The sequence below is a fragment of the Bactrocera dorsalis genome, unplaced genomic scaffold (genome assembly GCF_023373825.1).
Source record: "Bactrocera dorsalis isolate Fly_Bdor unplaced genomic scaffold, ASM2337382v1 BdCtg046, whole genome shotgun sequence".
Classification (NCBI taxonomy): Eukaryota; Metazoa; Arthropoda; class Insecta; order Diptera; family Tephritidae; genus Bactrocera; species Bactrocera dorsalis.
Window position 1 is genome coordinate 66,516 of NW_026038097.1, and position 21,555 is coordinate 88,070.

Consider the following 21,555-nt stretch of genomic DNA (forward strand, 5'->3'; position numbering starts at 1 on the left):
ATTCTTTAATTGAAGGTTAATTTATTTTATTTTGCTTAATACGATAACTAATCAGTATTATAATTTTTCAATTTCGATCATATGAATATGTAATTATGTGTTACATTTAAACATAATCTATATCACGCTTCCGAACCACCCGTTGGCTCCACAATGCAAGGCCGAAGCGAATTCGAGCAGCTGTTTGCAAACTGTCAAAACAAGTGTCATTTTTTTGTAATCGACAACGAGTCTTATGCAATGTCAAGCAACTAGGTAAAACAAATTTAAGGCTTTTGCTTGGTTAATATTTTTACAAATGTTTAAAAATTTATTTTGTAGATTGCTGTAAAGGGAGAAGAAGGTGAAGCAGAAACCACCACGTTCGCGTACTACGTTAATTAGAAGCATTTAACGCCAACTTGTGCGTAGTAACATCATAGTCCAATCGGTTAAAAATGTTCCGAAAAGTTTTATTTGCTACACCAGCTACAGCTGTTCTTTTAGCTGCTGTGCCTGTCAAGCAATCGGAAGTGAAAGCAGCCGAAAATGTGGAGGCAAATACCAATTTCACGTGCAAGCCAAGTGATTTGCCACTTTATCAATCCTTGCATGAATTACACAGGTTTGTTTTGTTTTCCACAATGTGTTTACAGATATAAATAAATTTTTCATTTGTTAGTACTAAAAAGGAATCGCATCCACCAAAAGACTCGCCGACGCGCCAAACTATTGAAAGTGGAATACGCGTTGTACGCACGGAAATTCAATCGGGTCTCAATGTACTTGCTGAGCAGAAGGCGCATTTTGACCACTATTATGAAACGGGCAAAGCGCATACCCAATCCACTATCGATTATTTGAATGAGCCGCAAAATATATTGCCACGTAGTGGTGCGATCGCAGTCGGTGGTTTGTCGGGCTTCATTTTTGCTGCGCGTGGTGGTTTCATTAAGAAAGTGCTGTACACAACCATAGGAGCTGGCACAGTGGCTTCACTTTGCTACCCTAAACAGGCGGAAGTATTTGCACGAGATGCGCTGGTACAGGCGCGCAAAGGTTATGCCATTGCTTACAATTTCGTAAAGGGTGTGAAACCAGGTGACGAAGTAACGCCCGAACCAGTCAGTAAATTCCCCACAAGCATGGAAGACTTAAAATATCTAGCCTTAGATCTGTACGACGAAGCGAAAGAGGCGATATTTGGCAAGAAGCAATAAACACAACTAGTAGTGGATATAGTAGCAAACAAAGTCAAATAACGAAAGCGAAACTTCAGCATGTATTCGCATTAAACTTATAGTGAATTATGAAGAGTGGACAATAGTGTGTAATACAATATTTAATATTCTGCATTAAGTGAGTGCAAAAGCAGCTTTCGACCAATGTTAATATTCACAAAAATAAATCTAAACAATTAGAGTTTAGGTAACTTTGTCAAATAATTGTACAACTACAATAATTAGCTCCTTTCTAAATAAAACGAAATAATAGCAAATTTCAAATAATGTAATATTTCAAAAATTATGCATCCACTTAAAAACAAAATAAATGCGAAGCGAGAGACGACTGAGTTATTCAAAATATTTCATTTGGAAAATTCAAATTATGGTACGTACTATATATGAAAGAAGCCTAAAGGCATCTAAAGCATACAAATCTAGAGCTAAACAGTGCGAAGTTTTTCTTATAAACTAATCGAAATGAAAAATAGTCAATATGTTTAATTTTGTATGTGTAGAATTAACACAAATTCGAATTTGTTTTTGTCCTTAACGGAGTTTAGTATTTTGCAATTCAACTCGATTAAGAAATCAAACCTGCTTAGTTTACATCCGGTTAGATCGCTTATTGTGAATATTGTTTTTATTGTGAATTGAAAAGTTTAACAGATGTTATAATTTTTGCTGCCAGTTTTGCGTTTACCTGCCTACTTTTTTTAAAAAAACAGGTGTAAATTTGAAAATTTTAAATAGAATGTAGGGATTTTGAATTAAGTAATTTCAAAATGGTTTAATTTGAATGTTATAAATGTTTGCAAGTGCTTGTGTCACTCTGACTTGTTGCAAGAAAAGGCGGAAAGTGCTTAGATTTATAAAAAAAACTTTGGCGCTAACAATATGATTAGTCGGACTTCTACTCCTATTTGTGGCTTGCGGCTATCTAACAAATGGAGAGAAAAAAGATACTTTTTTAGAAGTAGGCGTCTCATTTCACACACAGATTTCCAATTAAGAATGGGCGTCCTTTACAATTATTGCCGCGGATATACCATACATATGTTTATCCACCGCTAGGTGCCTATACGTCCAGCCTGAGTGACGTCTTGTACTCAATGCCTCCGGTAACAAAGTATCTACATATATGTACATATGTATACGAAATAGTGAGCAGATAAAGGAGAAAAGAGCCGCAAAACAATTCAACAATTGAAGACTATATCCGAAAAATCTAAAAAGCAGGTAAGAGGCCAACAAATGTCACAACAAAAATGTGTTCAATTGTTTTGCACAGCACTTTTAAAAAAGTGAAATTTACATTTCTATGCGATTGTTAATAGGTCAATGCTGCACCATTCCATTGCTAAATCTGTGTGTATAAAAAATGAAGTGTTTGCTTTTTTTATTTTCCTCATTTTTGCACACCTTATTTTCGTTTATTCATTACACTCCATTCCGCCATTCATAAGCATGCAACAGTATAAAAAAATGGCCAACAAGCGTGGTGGAAGATGGCTGTTTTTTATTGTGGATATTTTTTTTTATATTTCTAATAGTATGTTACAATATAATAATTGAAAATGTCAATCATCATTTTGATGTGACTGTCGGTAATATTTTATGTTTTAATTTTAACAGGGTGTGCACACTGACTGAAAGTATATTTCAACGAATAACTTGTATTTAAATATTAGATACAAATTCTTGGTTTTTTTATCTTTGTTGGCCGTAAGGAGGATTTCAAATGCCTTCTCACCATTGCAACATGTAATGATCGTGTTCTCTTTTTTCATGCATTTTTAACCTTGCTCAGGGGAATCTTTTGAATTACTTCAGAGTAAATTTTTCTAGATATGTCTTTTACAGGTCAGTTTCTACTCTACCTGCGTTCAGAGATGCCTATTATCAAGCTATTTGGGTTGATTCTATTGATTCAAACTCTTTGGGGCCCAGAACTCAGCGCCCATGTCGCATTTTTTAGTGCGATTATGTGTTGTGATTTAGTGTGTTACATAGCTTTTCCCATTTATCTTTCTTTTACTTTATTATTGCATGTCCTAACTTAGTTTTTGCAGCCTTTTTCCTTAAGCTCCTTCATTTCCTTTCTTCATCATTTTCTAGCTTCTTTTAATGGTAAAAACTGAGACATTATATTATAGATCTTCACTGAGCCAATTGGAAGCAAAAAAAGTTAAAGCCAAGAAGTCACCTGGACCAGACGGCATATGGCTCAAAACCGTCCAAACGTGCTACTAGAAATATTTAACACTTGCCTCAAATTTGTAAAAGAAAACAGCCCATTTTAATTATGTAGTAAAGGAAAAGGAAACCCCATCACCCTACCGGTCTCTATGCATGCTTAAGACAGCTGTTCGAAAGACTGCCTTACTAACGGGGCAGGCTGCTTATCACGCATAGAATAGGGTTTCAGACCTTACAGATCAACGCTGGGGGTAATTGAGAATGTCATGAAGAGTGTAGAAGAAGCGCACAGTAGATGCAAAAACTTAGACTACTAGTTTTACTCGCCACGCTAGATGTACAGAATAATTTCAATAGCGTTTAATGGTAAAATATGGTCTAAGCGTTAGAAGAAAACTTTAAAATACCTACATATCTCATCCTAATGGTGATAAGCTACTTGAAAGACACATTCTTGCAGTATTAACGCTCTGAAAGACCACAACGCGTAAAGGAGACTTACGTATTGGCCACAAATCTACAACGGAAATGGCTCTAAAATAACTGCCAACTCAGCAGGTTAATGTCCAACATCGGACGACCGACAGCTGAGACGGAACCTTATATCGACTACGCTGAATGTCTTGCTCTATGGAGCAGAGTTATGGGCAGACTCACGGACGTAAAGCTCTAGAAAAAGTGTCACGGTTGCAGTGAAGTTACATCAATAAGGCATTTGAGAGAAAACAAAATATGTACGTTAAAGGAACAAGGAACAAATGTCAACACCACGAAAAAGCAATTAAAGAGCGATACCTTAGAACGATAGCAAACTCGTTGGGTGGTAGTCGTCCACCTACCATGACGTCTTTGCTTCCAACGATTTTGCTATCGTTCTAATACATACATATATAAAATAGTATCTGGTGAGGTGGATTATTATATTACACAAATGCAAATCAATTTTTTAGGGAAATTGTCATGATAAAAAGAGGAAGACTAGAAGAACTTAAGATAAATAGATGAGAATTGCACCGCGACCTTAGGTTATTGTGCCTTCTTCTTAGTCGCAGCGATAAATTTCAATATACTGCTAGGTGCGAGTTGATCCCAATTTGGAAACATGAAAACAGGGCCTTTATCCTGCGTCTGCAGACTGCTATGCAGTCAAATAGCAGGTGTTTTGGACACCTCTCTCGGCCTACTTCTTCTTCCTTACGGAGGAGCTGCTATATGATACCCACCGCGATGAAGGGATCAGGACCTACCCTGTGAGTGGATGCTGTGGAGCAGGCGAGCTCATCTCTCAGTTCATTCCCGGCTATACCTTTGTCACCGGACACCTAGTGGAGGTGCGCTTGGTTACGTTCTTCTAGACTATTTCGCGGTTCTCTACACTCCAGCACCAGTAGCGATTTGATCTCAAAGGCAGAAATGACTTTAAGTACCACTTGATTGTACTATCTCTAAGCAGTAGCTCGAGAATGGAATCATTACATTCAGTCTTACTGCTAAGGGTAGTCTTAAAGTTCTTGGTGAAGTTTACCCTTTTGGTAATGCTGTCCCTTGGGAAATAAGTCAATACCCTATACTAGATTATCATCCGCACGGTCATGGTGTGCAACCAACTGACAATCCATTATTGTCAGATCAACATACTGCTACCATACAGCGTGGGACCAAGATATTTGACCATGTTGCTCATCTCTATCTTTCTGCTCCCACCGGTTAAGTTCCTGAGGCCAGTCAGGGACTTGGCCATCTTAGAGGAGTTGATGCTCAGCTCAACCCCACTGCCACTCATTCACCATCGTAAATACACCAAAAACATATGAAAAATATTTATATTTTTTTCTTTAAATTTTATTTGCTTCTTTGGGCAAGATTAGTCATTAATTAATTAATTAATTCATTTATTTAGTTATTCAATTATTGCCTGCATATTTTGATTTACGAGTATACGCAGCAGTTATTAGAAACGTGTTATTATGATTTTAATTGATTCCTCACTAACACATACACATGTAAAGTTCGACTTTCGAATATGATAAGCTTACAACAACAGTGTGATGAAATGACTTTTACTATGTACAAAATTAAATAAATTAATTATTTTCAATATTGTCACGCTACTTACATACATTCATACTTAATATTGTGCAATAAAAAATTGTGAAAGTAAAGAAAAAATACTTAAATTGAAATATTGCAAAATGTGAATAAATAATAAAATTAAAATTTAGTAAATATTTATAGCATTAAAAAACTCAATTAATACTAAATTATTACATAATTCATTCATAATAAATTTGCGCTATTAGAAATACAGTTATACAGCGTTTAACGTATTTTACTAAATCTAAAAAATATTTTAAAACTATTTTATTAAATTCATTGCATTTTATTTAAATTTACCTAAAACTATTTCATCATTTAATTGCGACTAACTACTTGCATAAATATAAATCACATAATTTATATAAATTAGGTTAGTGTTTCAACAGTGTAAATATTTGTTTTTCTTTTTGTTTTTTAACTAAGTTAGATAAATTATAAATAAATATGAAAACATGCTTATAAATAGTGAAAAAAGTTTAGGAAAGCTAGGAAAGCCCGGAACACAGTACTGCCTAGAATAGTGCAGACAAAACTAAAATTCTTAAATATTTACAGTCCATTTACGAAGTGATTACATGCCGGCCTTGTCAAGAGACAGATCTATCACGATACATTTTCCATGATCCAGGGCACGAAACGCGAGATGCGCGTGCAAACGCCGGGCAAATTTGCTTCCGCACAGCCAATGCCCCACGAGATAATGCCAGCCAAGAAGAAACGGCCGTCAGCGGATTTAACCTAAAAAAAAATAAGAAAGTAAATATTGTATAAAAACATAAAAACATTGCAAAATAAAATTAAAATTTCGAAAAAAAAATATTGAAAAAAATAAGTAAATATTGGAAAAAAAAAATAAATACTGAAAAAATGAAATATTGAAAAAAAGAAACAAAAATATTAAAAAAAATAAAATATTGGAATAAAATAAAAATATTAAAAAAAAATTAAAATATTGAAAAAAAAAATATTTAAACAAAAAAAATTAAAATATTGAAAAAAAAATATTGAAAAAAAAATATTGAAAATAAATAAAGCACACCTGCAACGGTCCGCCAGAGTCACCCTGACACGAGTCATGTCCGCCATTCTCATAGCCCGCACACACGAATATATCCGGTATCGACTCCTGACGTCCGGCGCGCGCAAACATCGATTCGCAAATGCCGTTACTCACAATCGGCACCGATACCTTAATGTATAAAACAAAGAAAATTATGAAATTAATTTCCTTTTTGATAAAATGTCTCAATTGGAATACCTCTTGTAAGACGGACGCCAGTGTGCCGCCCTCACTGAGACGTCCCCAACCGGTCACTGTGGCATTCATGCCAATCAATAGACTATCCGTTTGTGGCAAGCAGATAGGACTGACGTGCGGCGCAAATTCCACCGGTTGCTCCAGTTTCACCAAGGCCAAGTCATATTCGTAGGTGAAGAAATTATATTTGGGATGTACGACTTTTTTGGCAACACCACGTTCGATGTAGGGTAGTTGCTCTTGCACGTGTGAGAAGTCGTATTCGCCGACGCGTATGCGCATCTGAGAGATGAGTAGACTGTAATGGCGGTAAAAATAAGGCACAATTTAATAAGTATTTAAGGAAATTATTATGAAAAAATAATTTTTAAAAGAAAACTGCAAAATACGACAAAGCATTATAAGTAGAGGTTAAGTTAATACTTTTGGGATTTATTTATACGGAATTAACCTCAGCTAGTTTATAATATCGTGCCTTTTGTTATGACGTATTGTCTTCCAAGAAATTTTTAATAATGAAATCTCGGCAAAATGCTGTACTCCGAATATTTACCGGATGCCTTTTGCTGCTTCCATTTCAACATTTGTACAGCGTGGCCGGAAGATAATGAACGCCTCTCCAAGTAGTTGCTGCTGGGTTGTTTTCGCAGAAATCATCCCTATAGTTGTACGCTTGAAACGGAGCTGCTGCTAGGAACATCAGAGGTATTTCCTTTGATTATGTCGACGAGATCCGTTAGTTGTCTTCGATGACAACTATCGAGAACCTTACCAAAATAACCGCTACATGTCAGCAATTATCAATTATTCTCATTGGCAACTTAGTTTAGCAATCATATACAGGTATTTTTGAACCGAGTGATTCCGAAAGGATTTACATGGGGTGTAATAGTTACTCTTGGTATCTAGCCACAGTTGAACAACCATACTCAATCCCTACTCTTAGGTCTAGGTCGTACAAACCGTGCAACGCGAACTACTTTGAGTGAGATGCGGTAAGCGACCCTTGTGAAACTCTGGGTTACAGCAAAGAGAGATTGCTCTTGATTGGACCACTCCGTGTTACCGGTTTAAGTGCTTAGCAGGGTTGTAGCGTCCGTCCACCAGATGAGAAGCCCTGGAAGCGGCCGTCTGTCTTGGAGCAAGCGGGTGACTATATAAATGTGATCAACGAGTCTTTGCGTAGCTGGAATTGTGCCGCTGGGTTTGGGACTTGCCATGTAAGAATGAAATTCAAATGAAAAGAACACGTAAATCTCGGATATTGACTTCCCCAAACGTTGACGACCACAACAAACTCACAAAGTAGAAGTGTGATTCCCTTTCGTGTGTCTTCTTCAAAAGAATGCAGAAAAAAATGATACGAGACCATAATCTTAACCACAGTTTCACTGCCTTTAAAATTATAATGCTACTGGGATACGCAGATGTTTCTTTGCGACTTGAGACCTATGTCACTGGCGGCAGCTAGATATTTCAAAAACTTTGTTTATCTCAAAATCAGTGTAAATTCCACCAATAATTTACTCCGTCCTTCTATTCGAAGCGAAAACATGGTCGATGACGAACCCGGATTGGAGTATTCGAGAGAATTGTTCTTTGCAAGATCTTAGGAGCCATCCGCGTGAACGATGAATATCGAAGAAGGCTGAAGCACGCAGTGTATGAGCTCTACGGTGATATGGGTATAGTTAAGCGCATAAAACTCCAACAAGTGCGCTGGTTAGGCCACATTATTCGCATAAAAGATGATGCTCCAGCGAAATTCTTCTTCAATTCAAGCAAGTGCGTCCACGCATCCAATGAATGAATCAAGTACATAGCGACCTGTCTGCACTTGGGATGTACAACTGATGTGACCTCGCAAATGATAGAGAAAACCAGACCAACCAATGGTTACTGGACCAAAGAAGAAGATTCCGAACTACTAAGTTTTATCTTTACCGTGGGACCTAAAATGCTCTTTTCTTCATTTAACGTCTTTTAGATCAGTAGCGTTTGGGATTTAAAAACTGTCGTGTTATATAAAGAAATGATATCAAGTGGTATGCTAGCACTTTCATGTTATCTGCCAGATTTATTTGAGGTTTACCTTATGATATGAATCTAATCTCACATAAATCAAGCACCACTGATTTATTGCAAGCCACCGTTGTATAAATTCTAAATACACTTTTACATTACGGTAGTTAACGGTTATTTAATTACTTACTCATCGACGCAATGTCCCGCAGTTGCGATCCAATTCTCATTGATCAGCGCGCCACCACAGCGATGCGTGCTCGAGAAGCCGAAAAACGTTGTACGACGTACCGACACTTGCCAAGGCCAACGACCGAACGCCGCACTCTTGCCGCCCACAATGCGTGTCTCCGGACGCGCCAAAACCGGAATACCGCATTCTACAAATCCGTCAAAAATGTTTGGAATAAAGTAGGGAAGAAAAGAAAAAAAAGAAACCACCATGAGTAAAAAGATTAAGCGAGAAAACACATAAAATCTTTATGGGATTGCACGGCAACCCGAGGATGATTGAATGCAGTTAAATGATGGCTTAAATATTCTGGCGGTCAATCAACGACAGCAACACCCAACGCAGATCAGCGATGCAAATAACGCACCGAGTGATAAATGAACCGAAACTCAGCCATAAATAAAATATATGTGTGTGGAAGTAGAAGTCGGGTTCCAGTGAAGTTGTAAAACTTACCGCTACGTGCGGCCGTGATGATTTTAATAGCGGTGCTATTATTGGTCAAACTATCGGAGATCTCATTCGATTCGATCGTCGTCAGATTGTGGTGCGACAATGTCTGCTGCTGCGACGGCGGCCTCGGATGCGGATAATGTCCATAAGTGGGCATATTATGCGTTGCAGTGACAGCTGTAGATGATGAAGCGGGTGGTGAGAGCGATGATGATGAGGAAGCGGAATGTGATGATGTAGAAGATGATAATGATGATGCTGAAGTTGTTGATGATGATGATGAGGTGGTTGATGCTGGCGGCTTTGATGCTGGTGGTTGCCGTGTCGGTGTCGTTTGCGACCAAGTGGGCCGTTGAGTGGGTCTAATGGGCGACATTGAGCCGGTTGTATGCGCCGATGATGATGATGACGTTGACGAAGTGGATGATGTCGAAGTGGGTTTATATTTTTGCGTTGTTGTTGTTGTTGTTGTGGTCGTTATTGCTGTTGTTGGTTTTCCTGTAGACGACGAGTGCAGTGGATAAATTGTGCCGTCGCCGACGCCGCTGGGCACACCACTTTCGCTAATGACCCAATTGGGCGTGGTTGGGCGCGTGTAAGGACGCGTTGTCGTTTTTACCGTAGTACTGCTTGTTGGTAATCGCGTGCTTGTCGTTGTTGTTGTACCCATTGTTGTTGTTGTCGCGCTCGCAGTGCCGCTGGTGGTCGCCAGTGATGTGGCTGGCACTTTCGTTGGTGGCTTCGCATAAACAGGCGGCGGTCGATATTGTTGCTGGTGGTGTTGGTATTGGTGTTGCTGCTGCAAATTTAAATTATGAGTTTGAAATTATTCAATGTTATTTATGTCTATACGGCGGTCATCACGGTGCAGATTTTTCATATGGCCGAAATCAATTTTTCATTTCAATGCACTACAAAAACAACATGTGCGAACGCACTCATTCGTTGGATAATACCGTCTAGCGGCGACATGTGGCTAGCCTGTGAACGATTGCCGGCATCAGTGGACTTGAGCTTACAAAAAGGCAAACAAGGTAGTAGTAAGCAGGACCTTGGGCGCTTTACTTAAGCCACACACACAGTGGCCTGTTATAAAGGCTTGCAGTTTTAGGAATAGGGAATCGTTTTTGGAAATTATCAAAATGGCTTGGAAATATTCGGGAAGGTTTATTGCAAAAATAGCATTTAATCGGGTATAAAATGTCAGTACAAAGCACGCGCTCTTCGAAAAAAAGTATCTACCAAATTGGGTAGAATCTGTCATATCAATTCGGAAGCAAGAAAATTTATTGAAGCAGAGTTACGAAATAATTAGGCTCCAGTCTGAAAAGTAAGGCTGCCGTCTTTCTTCGCAAATTGATTCTCTGCTGAGAACTGAGACCTTCAAAATTTCGAAATGCTCTAGAAGACGGCGAGCATACGCTCGAAATCTTATATAATATTTCTATAAGCTTCTTAGCTCGGTTGGGTTTTGTAGGAGGCCTTAATCAGTCCCGTATAGATATATCATCCCATATCAAACGTCTCTGAGCGCGAAGTGTTTTTCGAACTAAATGTATTTAAGAATAAGACCGCTGAAAGGACCCAAACAAGCCAGCCTTAAAGATTTTCAATGAAATTTATGTTAGTGGTAGGATAGGTTATGTTTCGTAAAAAAGATCAAATTAGGGAGACCACTTGAACTGCTGGCGACGTTTGTTTGTTGTAATGCTCATAACTTCTAAGTACGGATCAAAACGTCCGTCATATATCTACAAAGCGCCTAGAACCAGCCATAAAGTGACTGACTGCGCTGACTGATACCTATCCAGCCAACTCGCCAGGTTCGTAGAAAGTATGATGCTTCACCCTTAGCCTGGCGAAAGATAAACGTGTTAATTAGGACACCTACCACTGCGACCATTTGAACCCTGCTAAGAGCTAGTCGTTCAACGGACCTTTTGCGTTCTACTCATAGCCAAAAGGTTATGTAAATTGAGGTCTATACTGTCATGTTGTATATTTTGTGAGTCTGTTTTTCAAATAGCTGTTCTGTTAAGAAAAGAATAAACGACTGACGAACAAATGTCCGCCGAGCCGAAAACGAAAAGAGCAGCGGATAAATAACTTCAAAACTTTGGATCTCGGTAGTTAATGAACTCGGGGTGCGAGACTGTAGGCTGACGACGTTGTCCTTGTGATTTCTGAATACTAACTACGAGCTAATCGAAGGGTATCTCAAGTATCCAGTAGGCTTAAAAACCTTGAAGGACACAAGTTGTCAAAATTGTATGGAGTAGGGTGAGGTGGAAACATCCACATACTTTCTCCTGCTTCTTCCAGCATGAAACATATCAGCAGTTTTACCTTCGGGGAGCCAGGAGTCGTAGCTGAAACTGACATTAGTAGTCACAAGAAATTTGTGATGGGCTCAAAACGCTTTGTCGATTTAGGATCTATGTATTATATAGAAGTTTCAAGTAACATAACGTACCGTTCAAAAGCAAGATCCTTGTTAATATCGACCTCTTAACCTAACCCTAACCCAAGTCCATTTGCAAAGATCCCTAAAGCCAAACTACGTCACTTTTCATATATTTCTATCAGCTTGGAATAGGTTTAACTTCAAAGCAAGTTACTGGCGCTACTGTCACATGCAATTAGGCCCTTAGCTGTCTTAAGCCATTTACGTATAGACAAAGACGAGACATTGTGTGATCGCCACATGCCGCGTGCTGCATGCCACACACAAAATAGACGTCGCACTTTCAGTTACTGATACACTTTAGCGGATCAATCGGCCGAGCAGCATAGCACGAGTGGACGTATAGCATGGCACAGCTTAGCCGCACCACACCCAAATGACGGGCAATCTTTCATCAGCTATTTTCAAACAATAAAATGTCGCTCAAGGCTAGATAAACATTTTTATACGCTTATGCGCAACAAAGTTGATTTGTTGTTGCTGTGTGCGCGATAATCCGCCCATGCCGCATAAGTATGCAAACATTGAAGCAGAAATTTGTCAGTTTGTCAGTGAGTGAGTGTTTAAGTAAATGACCTCGGCATGTGGCCCAGCCAGACTTAGTCCGTTTAAAAACCCGGAGAACAATGTGTAGGGATTTACATAAGTGCAGACAAACATACCTGTTGCTGTTGTTGTTGCCACATGTTAGTGCCTGACGATGACGAAGTCGCAGATGTGGCGAAAGACGCAGAGGAGACGGTGTGTGGTGGTTGAGGACGCGTCAACGACAGCGCCGATATTGGCGTTGTTGGTGCACTGGCCGCCGCTGATGAGGGCGATCCGGACGGTTTGACTGTCGCTGGCTGCGTAGATGTCGGCGGCACTGGCCTTCGCGTCGTGTACACAATACCCGCTGTGGTGTGCTGCTGTTGCTGTTGTTGCTGCGTCACTTGGTAGCTGGGCAATTGCGGCTGCGGCAAGATGGGTTTCTTTGTTGGCTTTGATGGCTTCGAGGGACGCATACCGGTCGGTTTCTCCCAGCTGGGCGGCCGCGGTTTGGTAATAAAATTTGGCTCAGTCGTCATGTGCCAGTGGTGTTGCGTTACGGCTGTCAGCTGTGGTGATGTATTCCATTGATCTGCAGAAAGTCATGAATTTATATGAGAGACACACATAGGTATGCATGTGTAAGCAGGCTTGTAAATCAGTTTTCGGGTAAATGTTATATTATATTTTAGCACAGGGATATCCTTATTTAGAAAAACAAAAATTGTTGCCATGTAAAGTTTGTACCACTGATTTTTAGATATTTGGGAACAATAAAGAAGTCCTCCAATACAAAATTCACCGAACCTCCCTCTTTGAGATTGAAAATGGTGGCAACCTTTCCCAAAAGCATCTCAAATAAAAAATGTATTGGAACTATTTATTACGCACCCATAGTGTACCACTTCATATCTTTCCAAACTTAATGATCTAATATTGCTGAACAAATGGCAACCCTTATAAAAAATTTTCAAATGTATGTTTTACTTAACCGCTTAAGTTTGTTACTCATACTGCATTATTTCTTTATTTTAAAACATTTGTTTACCAAAAAATATGAACAGGTGGCAACCATTATAAATTATTTTCGTCTCTAGGTTTTTAAACCATTTCAGTTTCAAATCAACACAGCAGCTTTTCTTTATCTTAAAAAATTTGTTTACCAAAAAATTTAAACATGTGGCAACCTTAATAAAAACATTTTTCACTGTATTTTTTTTAACTGCTTTACTGTGAAACACATACTTTAGTATTTCTATAGCTTATATTTTCTTTAGCCTACTAATTTGAACAGGTAGCAACCCTTATAAAACATTTTCCTATATACATATGTGCATAGGTTTTCCATCCGCTCCAGTTTCAGACCCAAACAGCAGTTTTTCTTTAGCTTAAAAAATTGTTTCCCAAAAATAAATGTTAACAGGTGGCAACTCTTGTAAGAAATATTTTATGTACTTCTTCTTAAACTTCTTCATTTTGGCATCATATTGTAGTACATATTTTGTAAACCGAAATATTTTTATTTTACAAGAGGTGGCAACATTTTATTTTGCTTTGTTCAAATACTGCTCAAAGTATCTAATTGGATTAAAAACTTTATAATCCCACTAGTAGATATTTCTGACTTCGAAAAGATTCAGACATTAAAGGCATCACAAACAATATTCTAAATGATTTTCATAAAAATTCCTATATAGGACACCCTTAATGTACACATTCTTCAATAGAAAGTACTCACTTGACGCCGTGGCCGCTGCCGGCTGCAAATCTTGCAATACCGAATTCGAGGTCCACAACGCATTGGAGTCCTCAGTTGAAGTGGTTGTCGTTGTTGTCGTCGCTGCTGAGTGAGAGGCGGAGAAAGACGTGGTTGTGCCCACTGTTGAGGGTTTCATATACTGAGGCTTATACAAAGCGCCCTGATGATGCGGCCCAGATGGACGTATGACCAGCGTTCCAGCGCCATGCGGCCGCTCAATAGTAGTCATACCACTGCAAAGAGAAGCATACAAAACTAAGCATACATTATATTGCGTACGCCATGATCTCAACTCACCTTATACTAGGCTTGTGCGGCTGATGCGGCGGTCGAGGTCGATGATTCACACCGCCAATGCCCAGAGGTTTGGTGGGACGCGTGTAGGAGAACGTCTGCGGCATTACAATATTCTCTGTATAATTGTGCGCACAACACGAACCGAACATGAACGAGTCCACACACATGCCCACATGTCGACCCTCCGACTTGATGCATTCCCACACGAACATGCAAGTGCCCTCGATGCGCCCAATCGAGCAGGGCTTCTGACTGATTTTGAAATTTTGACTCCGTTGCAGCTGATTCCCCGACAACGCGGCATCACCATCTGGTACGTTGTAAGCGCCAGCTGCAGCCAGCGTGGCAGCCGATGGCAATTGTAACGCGTTGAATGCAAACGCCGCATTGCCGCCGATGCTGTGCGCTTGGCGATAGTTGTTGCTATAACCGTCCGCGTACTCATCATCGTCGTCGTCGTCGCCGCGTTGGCTCAGCCTGCTGCTCGTGTAGAAGTTGTATGCTTCGGCGAGTGTATCGCTCGCCGTTGGCGCGCCGAATGCGGCTGTCGCCGTGGGCAGTTGTCCGCATAGCTGCATCAGGCAATTGGCTAATAGTAAGGCTAGTAATACTTCTATTATTTGGTTTAGGCAAGCGTTGACTCGTGTGCGCCGGGAAGGCGCTATTGAGGACTTTAGGTGCGACCATATCGATGCGGTTGTATATGACGCAGTTCGTGACAGCCGCGAGAGCTGTCTGCACGGCGGCGCTTTTCCATCTGCCGCATACGCCGTGGTTGACATTTGCGGTAGCCATATCTCAGTCTGCTCGGTATGTTTCGCGCGTGCTTCGCATAATCGTCGGCATTTGCGTTTAGTATGTCGCGGTTGTTGTAAAGTCGACGCCGCTGCTGTTTGCAGCGATTGTGTAGATTTCCTTGTTCTGTTGGACAGTTGATACCGATTTCTGCTGCTTCCTATGCCCACTTGTCTCGTGTCCGTGACTAGCCATCTTCGACTATAACAATTATTACTATTCCACATGTTGCACAAGTATGAAAATTCTGCAAAAAAAGAAATGGAAAATATAATGAATTTAAAAAAAAAAATCTTCAACTCTGTGGTTTACATCGCAACCACGTGAGTTACAGATAGTATTATGATTCTTTCCAAAAGAAAATTAGAAGGAAGCTCTAAAAGCAATTAGTGAAGATTGGAAATCAATATATGCCTGCTTAAGGGAGTTTTTCCGGACAGCTATGAATATAAAAAAGGAGATAATGCAATTGTAAAGGGTAGTACATTTCGAGGGTCCTTACTTTTTTAAAGAAAAAACACAGAAGCTTCAAATTTAATAGCGAATATTTATCATTCGAAAGAATATTATTCCACATTTATTTTTTTGAAAATTATCTCTTTCAAATGTTGGCCGGGTCTAATTTCGGATCTTCTTGGAACTTTTCAAGAGCCTATAGAGGTCAGCAATGCGGCTTGGGAATTAAAGACCTCGACAAAAAATCGGGATAGTCGTCCCATACGCCAGCCCGAGTTGCTGCGAATGGCGCCGAATCGACTTTCTACGGTCTTCGGATACACTCTCAGCTACTGCTGGTATATTTTATTCACTTCGTGCTGGACGTGGTCTATTCGGTCCAGTATTATCCAATAATGACTGCTGGCTCTCAAAAAGAGTTCTCTACAGAACGTGAATTTCGTAATGAAATTGAACGATTTGTAAACGTTCTTCAGACGTTAGTCTTTCCATGACGAAATGTCAAACAATACTGAACAAAAATAACATGACAGCTTGACACAACTCACTCGTAACCTATCAAAAAAAGGCTATTGAAAAGAGTACATCTACTTCAACTTCAAAAATTCATACAATTTCGTTGCTGCTAAGGGTATTCGAACATACTGCGTTATTAAAAACTGTCTCTTATTGAGAAATCTGTACCAACCTCACGATCCAAAGATCATCGTCGTGGATGTACTCTGTTTCTTTCTTCTTCTTTCTTCTTTTTTGGTTTTTGGTTTTTGATTCGATTAACTACTCTGAATAAGAACAAATCGGAACTCCAAAAGATCCATTATCTTTATCCAAACAATGTTGGATTTTCTGGTAATACATATGGCTGTTAAGCTTATAGAATCTATCGGTAGCTCCTCCAGTTTATCATACTGTGGGGACCCCAGGTGCTCACAGCGCAATCTTGCCAGAGCGGGATAAGTGCATAAGAGATGCTACTTTGTTTTCCTGGTGGCCTGCTGTAGACATTGTCTGCAGTATTCTTAAGCTGTCAGCCGCATCATGTTCTTATAGTCTTTTCTATCGGTTGTACATTTTTAAAGCCTAACCTTCAAGAAATAAGTTTCCAGCACTAAGAAAAGTTTAACAAGGTATTGTTGTTATCCTAAAAGTAGAAATAAGATCAGAAGAGAAAAAGGCTATGGAATTAAAAATAGCTTAGCGAACCTCCAATTTGGAGCCGAAGCTCAATGTTACTGGTTCGAAACAAGAGTTGATAAATGAAAGACACAGCACTTACTACTAACAGTTATCTATTTAAACAGAGTTGCTGAAAGTATAATACTTGGCCAAATAATAGTTATCGGTTCCAAACACAGTTGCTGAAAGTGGTAGAAAACTTGACCACCTCAAATTTTGAGAATTTCGGTCATGTAGAACAAGCTATCGTATGAATTTATATTGTGGACTTCGAGAAAAACTGTTATTTAAAAGGATGTGAAAACTGTGAGGAAAAAAAGTGTTTTCAAAACTCTGCCTTTTGTGGGATTCCATAATTCACCGTCAGACTTTCTACTCTCAACCCTTTTGAGACATGCAGTATCGATCGAAAGTACCAGCAGGGTCATAGGTCTCTAGTAGAAAGTGCTTTGAATATTTAATTAATGTATTTCATATGCCGATAAGACATGATGGCAATCAAAACATGTCAAGTCAAGTGAAACGCTTGTAGCCCAAGCGAGACCAGACAGCTTACTCAACGGCAGACACTGGACAATCAAGTTCGCGATCGAGCGTCCAGTCAGTCCACCTGGTCGGTTGTACATGCCGGTGGTCAGTCACTTGGGCAATAGACAGCCGACAACGGACACTGAGAGAATGGGAGGACGGTAGGCGGGCAGTTAGTCAGAGCGGTGAAGCAGTCAAATGCTTTTCCAGTTAATGGACAATGAACGAAGTTGTCAATTTAATAGGAGGCCGGCAAGCTAGTTGGTGAGGTGCTTGCCACGTGTAGGTATGTACAGCTCCGGTATACATTTAGATGGTGTATCTAATAAAAACATTATTTATATACGTACATATATGTATGTATGTCTGGGTGCATAGCGTGATAAAAGCGTAATTCAAAAAAACTAAGAAAACAAATTAAAACAAACACACTGATTAATGAATGAACGAATTGTGGAAAGAAAGAAAGATATAAGGAAAAAAGGTTAAAAGAAATAAAGAAAGAAATAGAGAAAGAAAGCGTGCGGCGTTGCAAGCTCTGAGTCGTCTGTCATAGAGATTTTTCCCTCCCATTGAGGCGGCGCTGAAAGGAGGACAAGCAAGACAATGCCAAGCGGGCTTGGACACAAATGGACGCGTCGACGGACAGGCGGACAGACGTTTGCGCTATGGCGGGTAGTCAAATCAGCCGGGTGGGCACGACTGGCAGGGTTTGGCAGTTATCAGACGAGCGAAACCTGCCAACCGGCAATTAGCTGCAACGCATTGTAACATTACAAATCTTAACACTGCATTTCCATTTATTGCTGTTGCTGTTGTTATAGTTGTTGTTGCATGTGGCAAGTGCAGTGACTGTTGCGGTGCAGCAGACAAGGCAAGCGGCAAGCAACACTCAGCAAACTTGATGGAAAAGAGCAGCAAAGCAAACACCAGTGCTGCGTAGAGTGTGGCAGCAACAATAAAAACAAAATCCAAAACAATAACAACAATAACATCAACTGTGCCAACAGCGGCATTAACAAACAAATGATTGTTGCTGTTGCTGTTGTTGTTCATGTGGAAAAAGTGACGAGTTGGACAAAACCATTGACTGGTTTAATTGCAACTTTTCACTTTTCCGACTGCATACTCGGTACAATGGCTTGCAGCAGAAAGCAAAAATAATGGCAACAATAAAAACAACAGGAAAAAACAATTACAAAAGCAACCGAATGAAAATAGAACAACGCACCAACATTGTAATCGTAGTACAGTAATAAGCTGGCGATCATCTAAAAATCATTGAAGACGCTAATTTTCAAACAAAGATCTTTGTATAGACGTATAGGGTGCGGTAGAAATCCATTTTTGCCAAACTATATGCCGTTTCGATTTAATTTTTTAGCGAAAGGGCGCAGACGTTCAAGGAGATCGATTCAACATTAAATAAGTTTTAGTCCACCTATATATATATATATATATATATATATATGTATATAAATACTTGTAGGTACAATCTAAATGGTGCTTTTACCGTTTCAAGGCGTTGTTTGGTTTAACCTTTTCTGCCAAATAGGCCATTCTAAAATGGTTTTATGGCTATCAGAAATACGCTTCCAGATGGAGTTCAGTTACTATGTCTAGGAGAAGAAGTCATCCTTTAGCATGCCTGCAATTCACACGAATTTCAAAATACTCTGCAGCGCCACTATTGGTACATGAAGAGTATCATACCGTGAGGACCCCCAAAGGCTTACAGTGTAGTCTTGCCAATGCAGGATTTGTGCACAAGAGATTCTTCGTTGTTTCTCCTGTCTTCCTCTAGACATTTCCAGCAGTCTTATAGATCTGTCAGCCTTATTCTGTGGGCGTGTGTCGCTAGCAGACAGTTTTGCATATGATTTTTGAAGTCTTCGTTCCATTGAGTTTTAATTTTCTTTGCCATGCTTATGTTCAGATCGTCGTATAGACAATGCATGGGTTTCCCAATATTGATCACATTTTCAGGTGTTAGCTTGAAATATACTGCAGTGGTCCGATAACTTAATAGACTTCCTTATGTCTTTTGACAGTACATCGCCGCACCAACTCCTTCCATCGTTATGCCTAAGCTCGAGTAATGTTCGAATACTCCAAAAAGTATATGCTATCACAAATACAATCTGATCAAATTTGCCCAAGACTGATAAAATATCATCATCATCATCATTTTAGTACAAATTTTAATTGCCGCTTTCAAAATCACTACACTTGGTGTAAGTGCGGCTGGGATGGCCTTTAGTGCCCTAAGCGAATTTCAGTATTAGCATCTCCTTTCCAGAAAAGTTGTTAAGCTCGGATCACTGCAGCATATAATTTCCATACAAACTGATTGATAAAAATCAAGCTCCTGCAAGAAATATGTTATATTTGTAAAGACTATTCTAGCTTCGGCATAACCGAAGTTAATGTTTTTTCTTGTTTTTTTTTTTTTATTTATTTTCATTTATTTTAGTTGCATGCATCGCGCTCGACAGTGAATTATTGACACAAAGCTATGCGCTTTTGCTGACTGTCTGTTACTTTTTTCTTGCCTCATTCCTTTCTCAGCCAGTTTGTCATTCCGCCTTTCATTGTTATTGATGCAATTTCTTCCTCGTGAATATTTCTTCCTTTGCCATTGTGCATTAACCATGCAGCACGTTATTTTTTCTTGTTGTTGTTATCGTTATTTTTTTAGTTTTCTTTGCTTCAAAATTAATTATTTGGTTTTGCTTTTTAATTGCTTTTTTTTGTAATTTTTCTAAAATGCATTTTCCCCTCTCTCTTTCACATTTCAACATTTTTAATTAGTGTTAACATTTTATTCGCTTTTTTGCCTGTCCATAACGTTGCACCGCTGGGTACACAACTGGCTGTGCTGCACCACCACAGCTGGTTTATGAGGTGTCGGTACGTTTGCATAAGTATGTATATGTATATGAATAAAGTGTCTGCAGCATGTGACATTTGAGGCAGCCGAAAAGTGAAAATATTGAATTGGTTTCTCTGGTTAATTAAATATTATTTCGCTTGCATAACCAGATTACTACCAAGATTTCTACTAATTATCACGTTAAGTCTGTCTTTTTCTCCAGATTTCAAATAGGATTCGACACATATCAGACAAAGATATAATGGGTTTTTCAATAAGAGCGCTGCAAAAGTTTTTTCAGTTGAAACAAAAACCATTTGGGATATCAATGAAATTCTTTTTTTCTGTGAAATTACATTCGATGTCATTATGTATGGACCTCGAAATTTTAAGATTAAAGCCTCTATCTTCAAGGTCTCTAACTATCCCTCTATCGAAGGTGAATTTTTGGAGCTTTTGCTTTGCATACCTCAGCGGTGGAGCTATAATTCGTTAGCTTGAGGCATAATACAAAGGTTTCAACGCCTAAGTGCCTGCTTCAATTTATTACAAAATTATCTTCATAATGCAATTTGGATTTCTAAATAAGTTAAATTCACGACAATTTGATTAAAGCTTTCAAACTCACCTTTTTTCGGCCGGTATTGCGCACATTAGTGCCGCGGCGTGCTCAAATCTACAATGATAAAGAAATTAAATTATATTAAAAAGTGAGTTTCACACACATACATGTATTTTATACATATGGAATTACATATATGAATGTATACATTTTAAATGAAATTTCTGCCCACACCCAAATGCAGTCTAAGACACTAAGCTCGCGCGCTAAGCGAAAAATCGGTCGTTGCCGTGGATGCAGTAACCCATTGCCCTACTCTGCTTCGCTTGAAAGCCAGTATGTACATACATATTTGTTTATTTATATACTTACAACTAGATATATATATATATATGTATGTGGAAACCAGTGCAGATAAAGGCTATGTTGATTTGGTCAGTTTCACTTTTGATGCATCTAAGCCACACACTTACATAGATAGGCATGCAGTACAAGTATAGGCAAACATACAAATATATGTCTGTATATATGTATGTATATGAGAATTAACTGCATCTGGCAGCCTAAATTGCAAAATTCAATTAATTGAATTTTCACAACTCCACAGGCGATTTTACTTGCTATACAAGCGGGTATGTGTACAATATGTATGCAT

The 21,555-nt window shown here is 39.1% G+C and overlaps 2 protein-coding genes across 2 annotated transcripts; one reads left to right on the forward strand and one right to left on the reverse strand.

Annotated features, from left to right (window-relative positions):
• Positions 1 to 154: 154 nt before the first annotated feature.
• LOC105227081 (uncharacterized) lies at positions 155 to 1,556 on the forward strand. The gene is made up of 3 exons (XM_029550542.2): positions 155 to 255; positions 322 to 604; positions 662 to 1,556. The coding sequence occupies exons 2-3, from the start codon at positions 438 to 440 to the stop codon at positions 1,197 to 1,199; spliced, it is 705 nt and encodes a 234-aa protein (XP_029406402.2). The 5' UTR covers positions 155 to 255; positions 322 to 437; the 3' UTR covers positions 1,200 to 1,556.
• A 3,449-nt stretch (positions 1,557 to 5,005) lies between these two features.
• LOC105227084 (serine proteinase stubble) lies at positions 5,006 to 21,135 on the reverse strand. The gene is made up of 9 exons (XM_049461508.1): positions 20,967 to 21,135; positions 14,512 to 15,553; positions 14,194 to 14,447; positions 12,590 to 13,047; positions 9,467 to 10,262; positions 8,969 to 9,158; positions 6,757 to 7,054; positions 6,538 to 6,687; positions 5,006 to 6,236 (listed from the first exon to the last, which is right to left on the reverse strand). The coding sequence occupies exons 2-9, from the start codon at positions 15,531 to 15,533 to the stop codon at positions 6,102 to 6,104; spliced, it is 3,303 nt and encodes a 1,100-aa protein (XP_049317465.1). The 5' UTR covers positions 15,534 to 15,553; positions 20,967 to 21,135; the 3' UTR covers positions 5,006 to 6,101.
• Between the last annotated feature and the right edge of the window lie 420 nt (positions 21,136 to 21,555).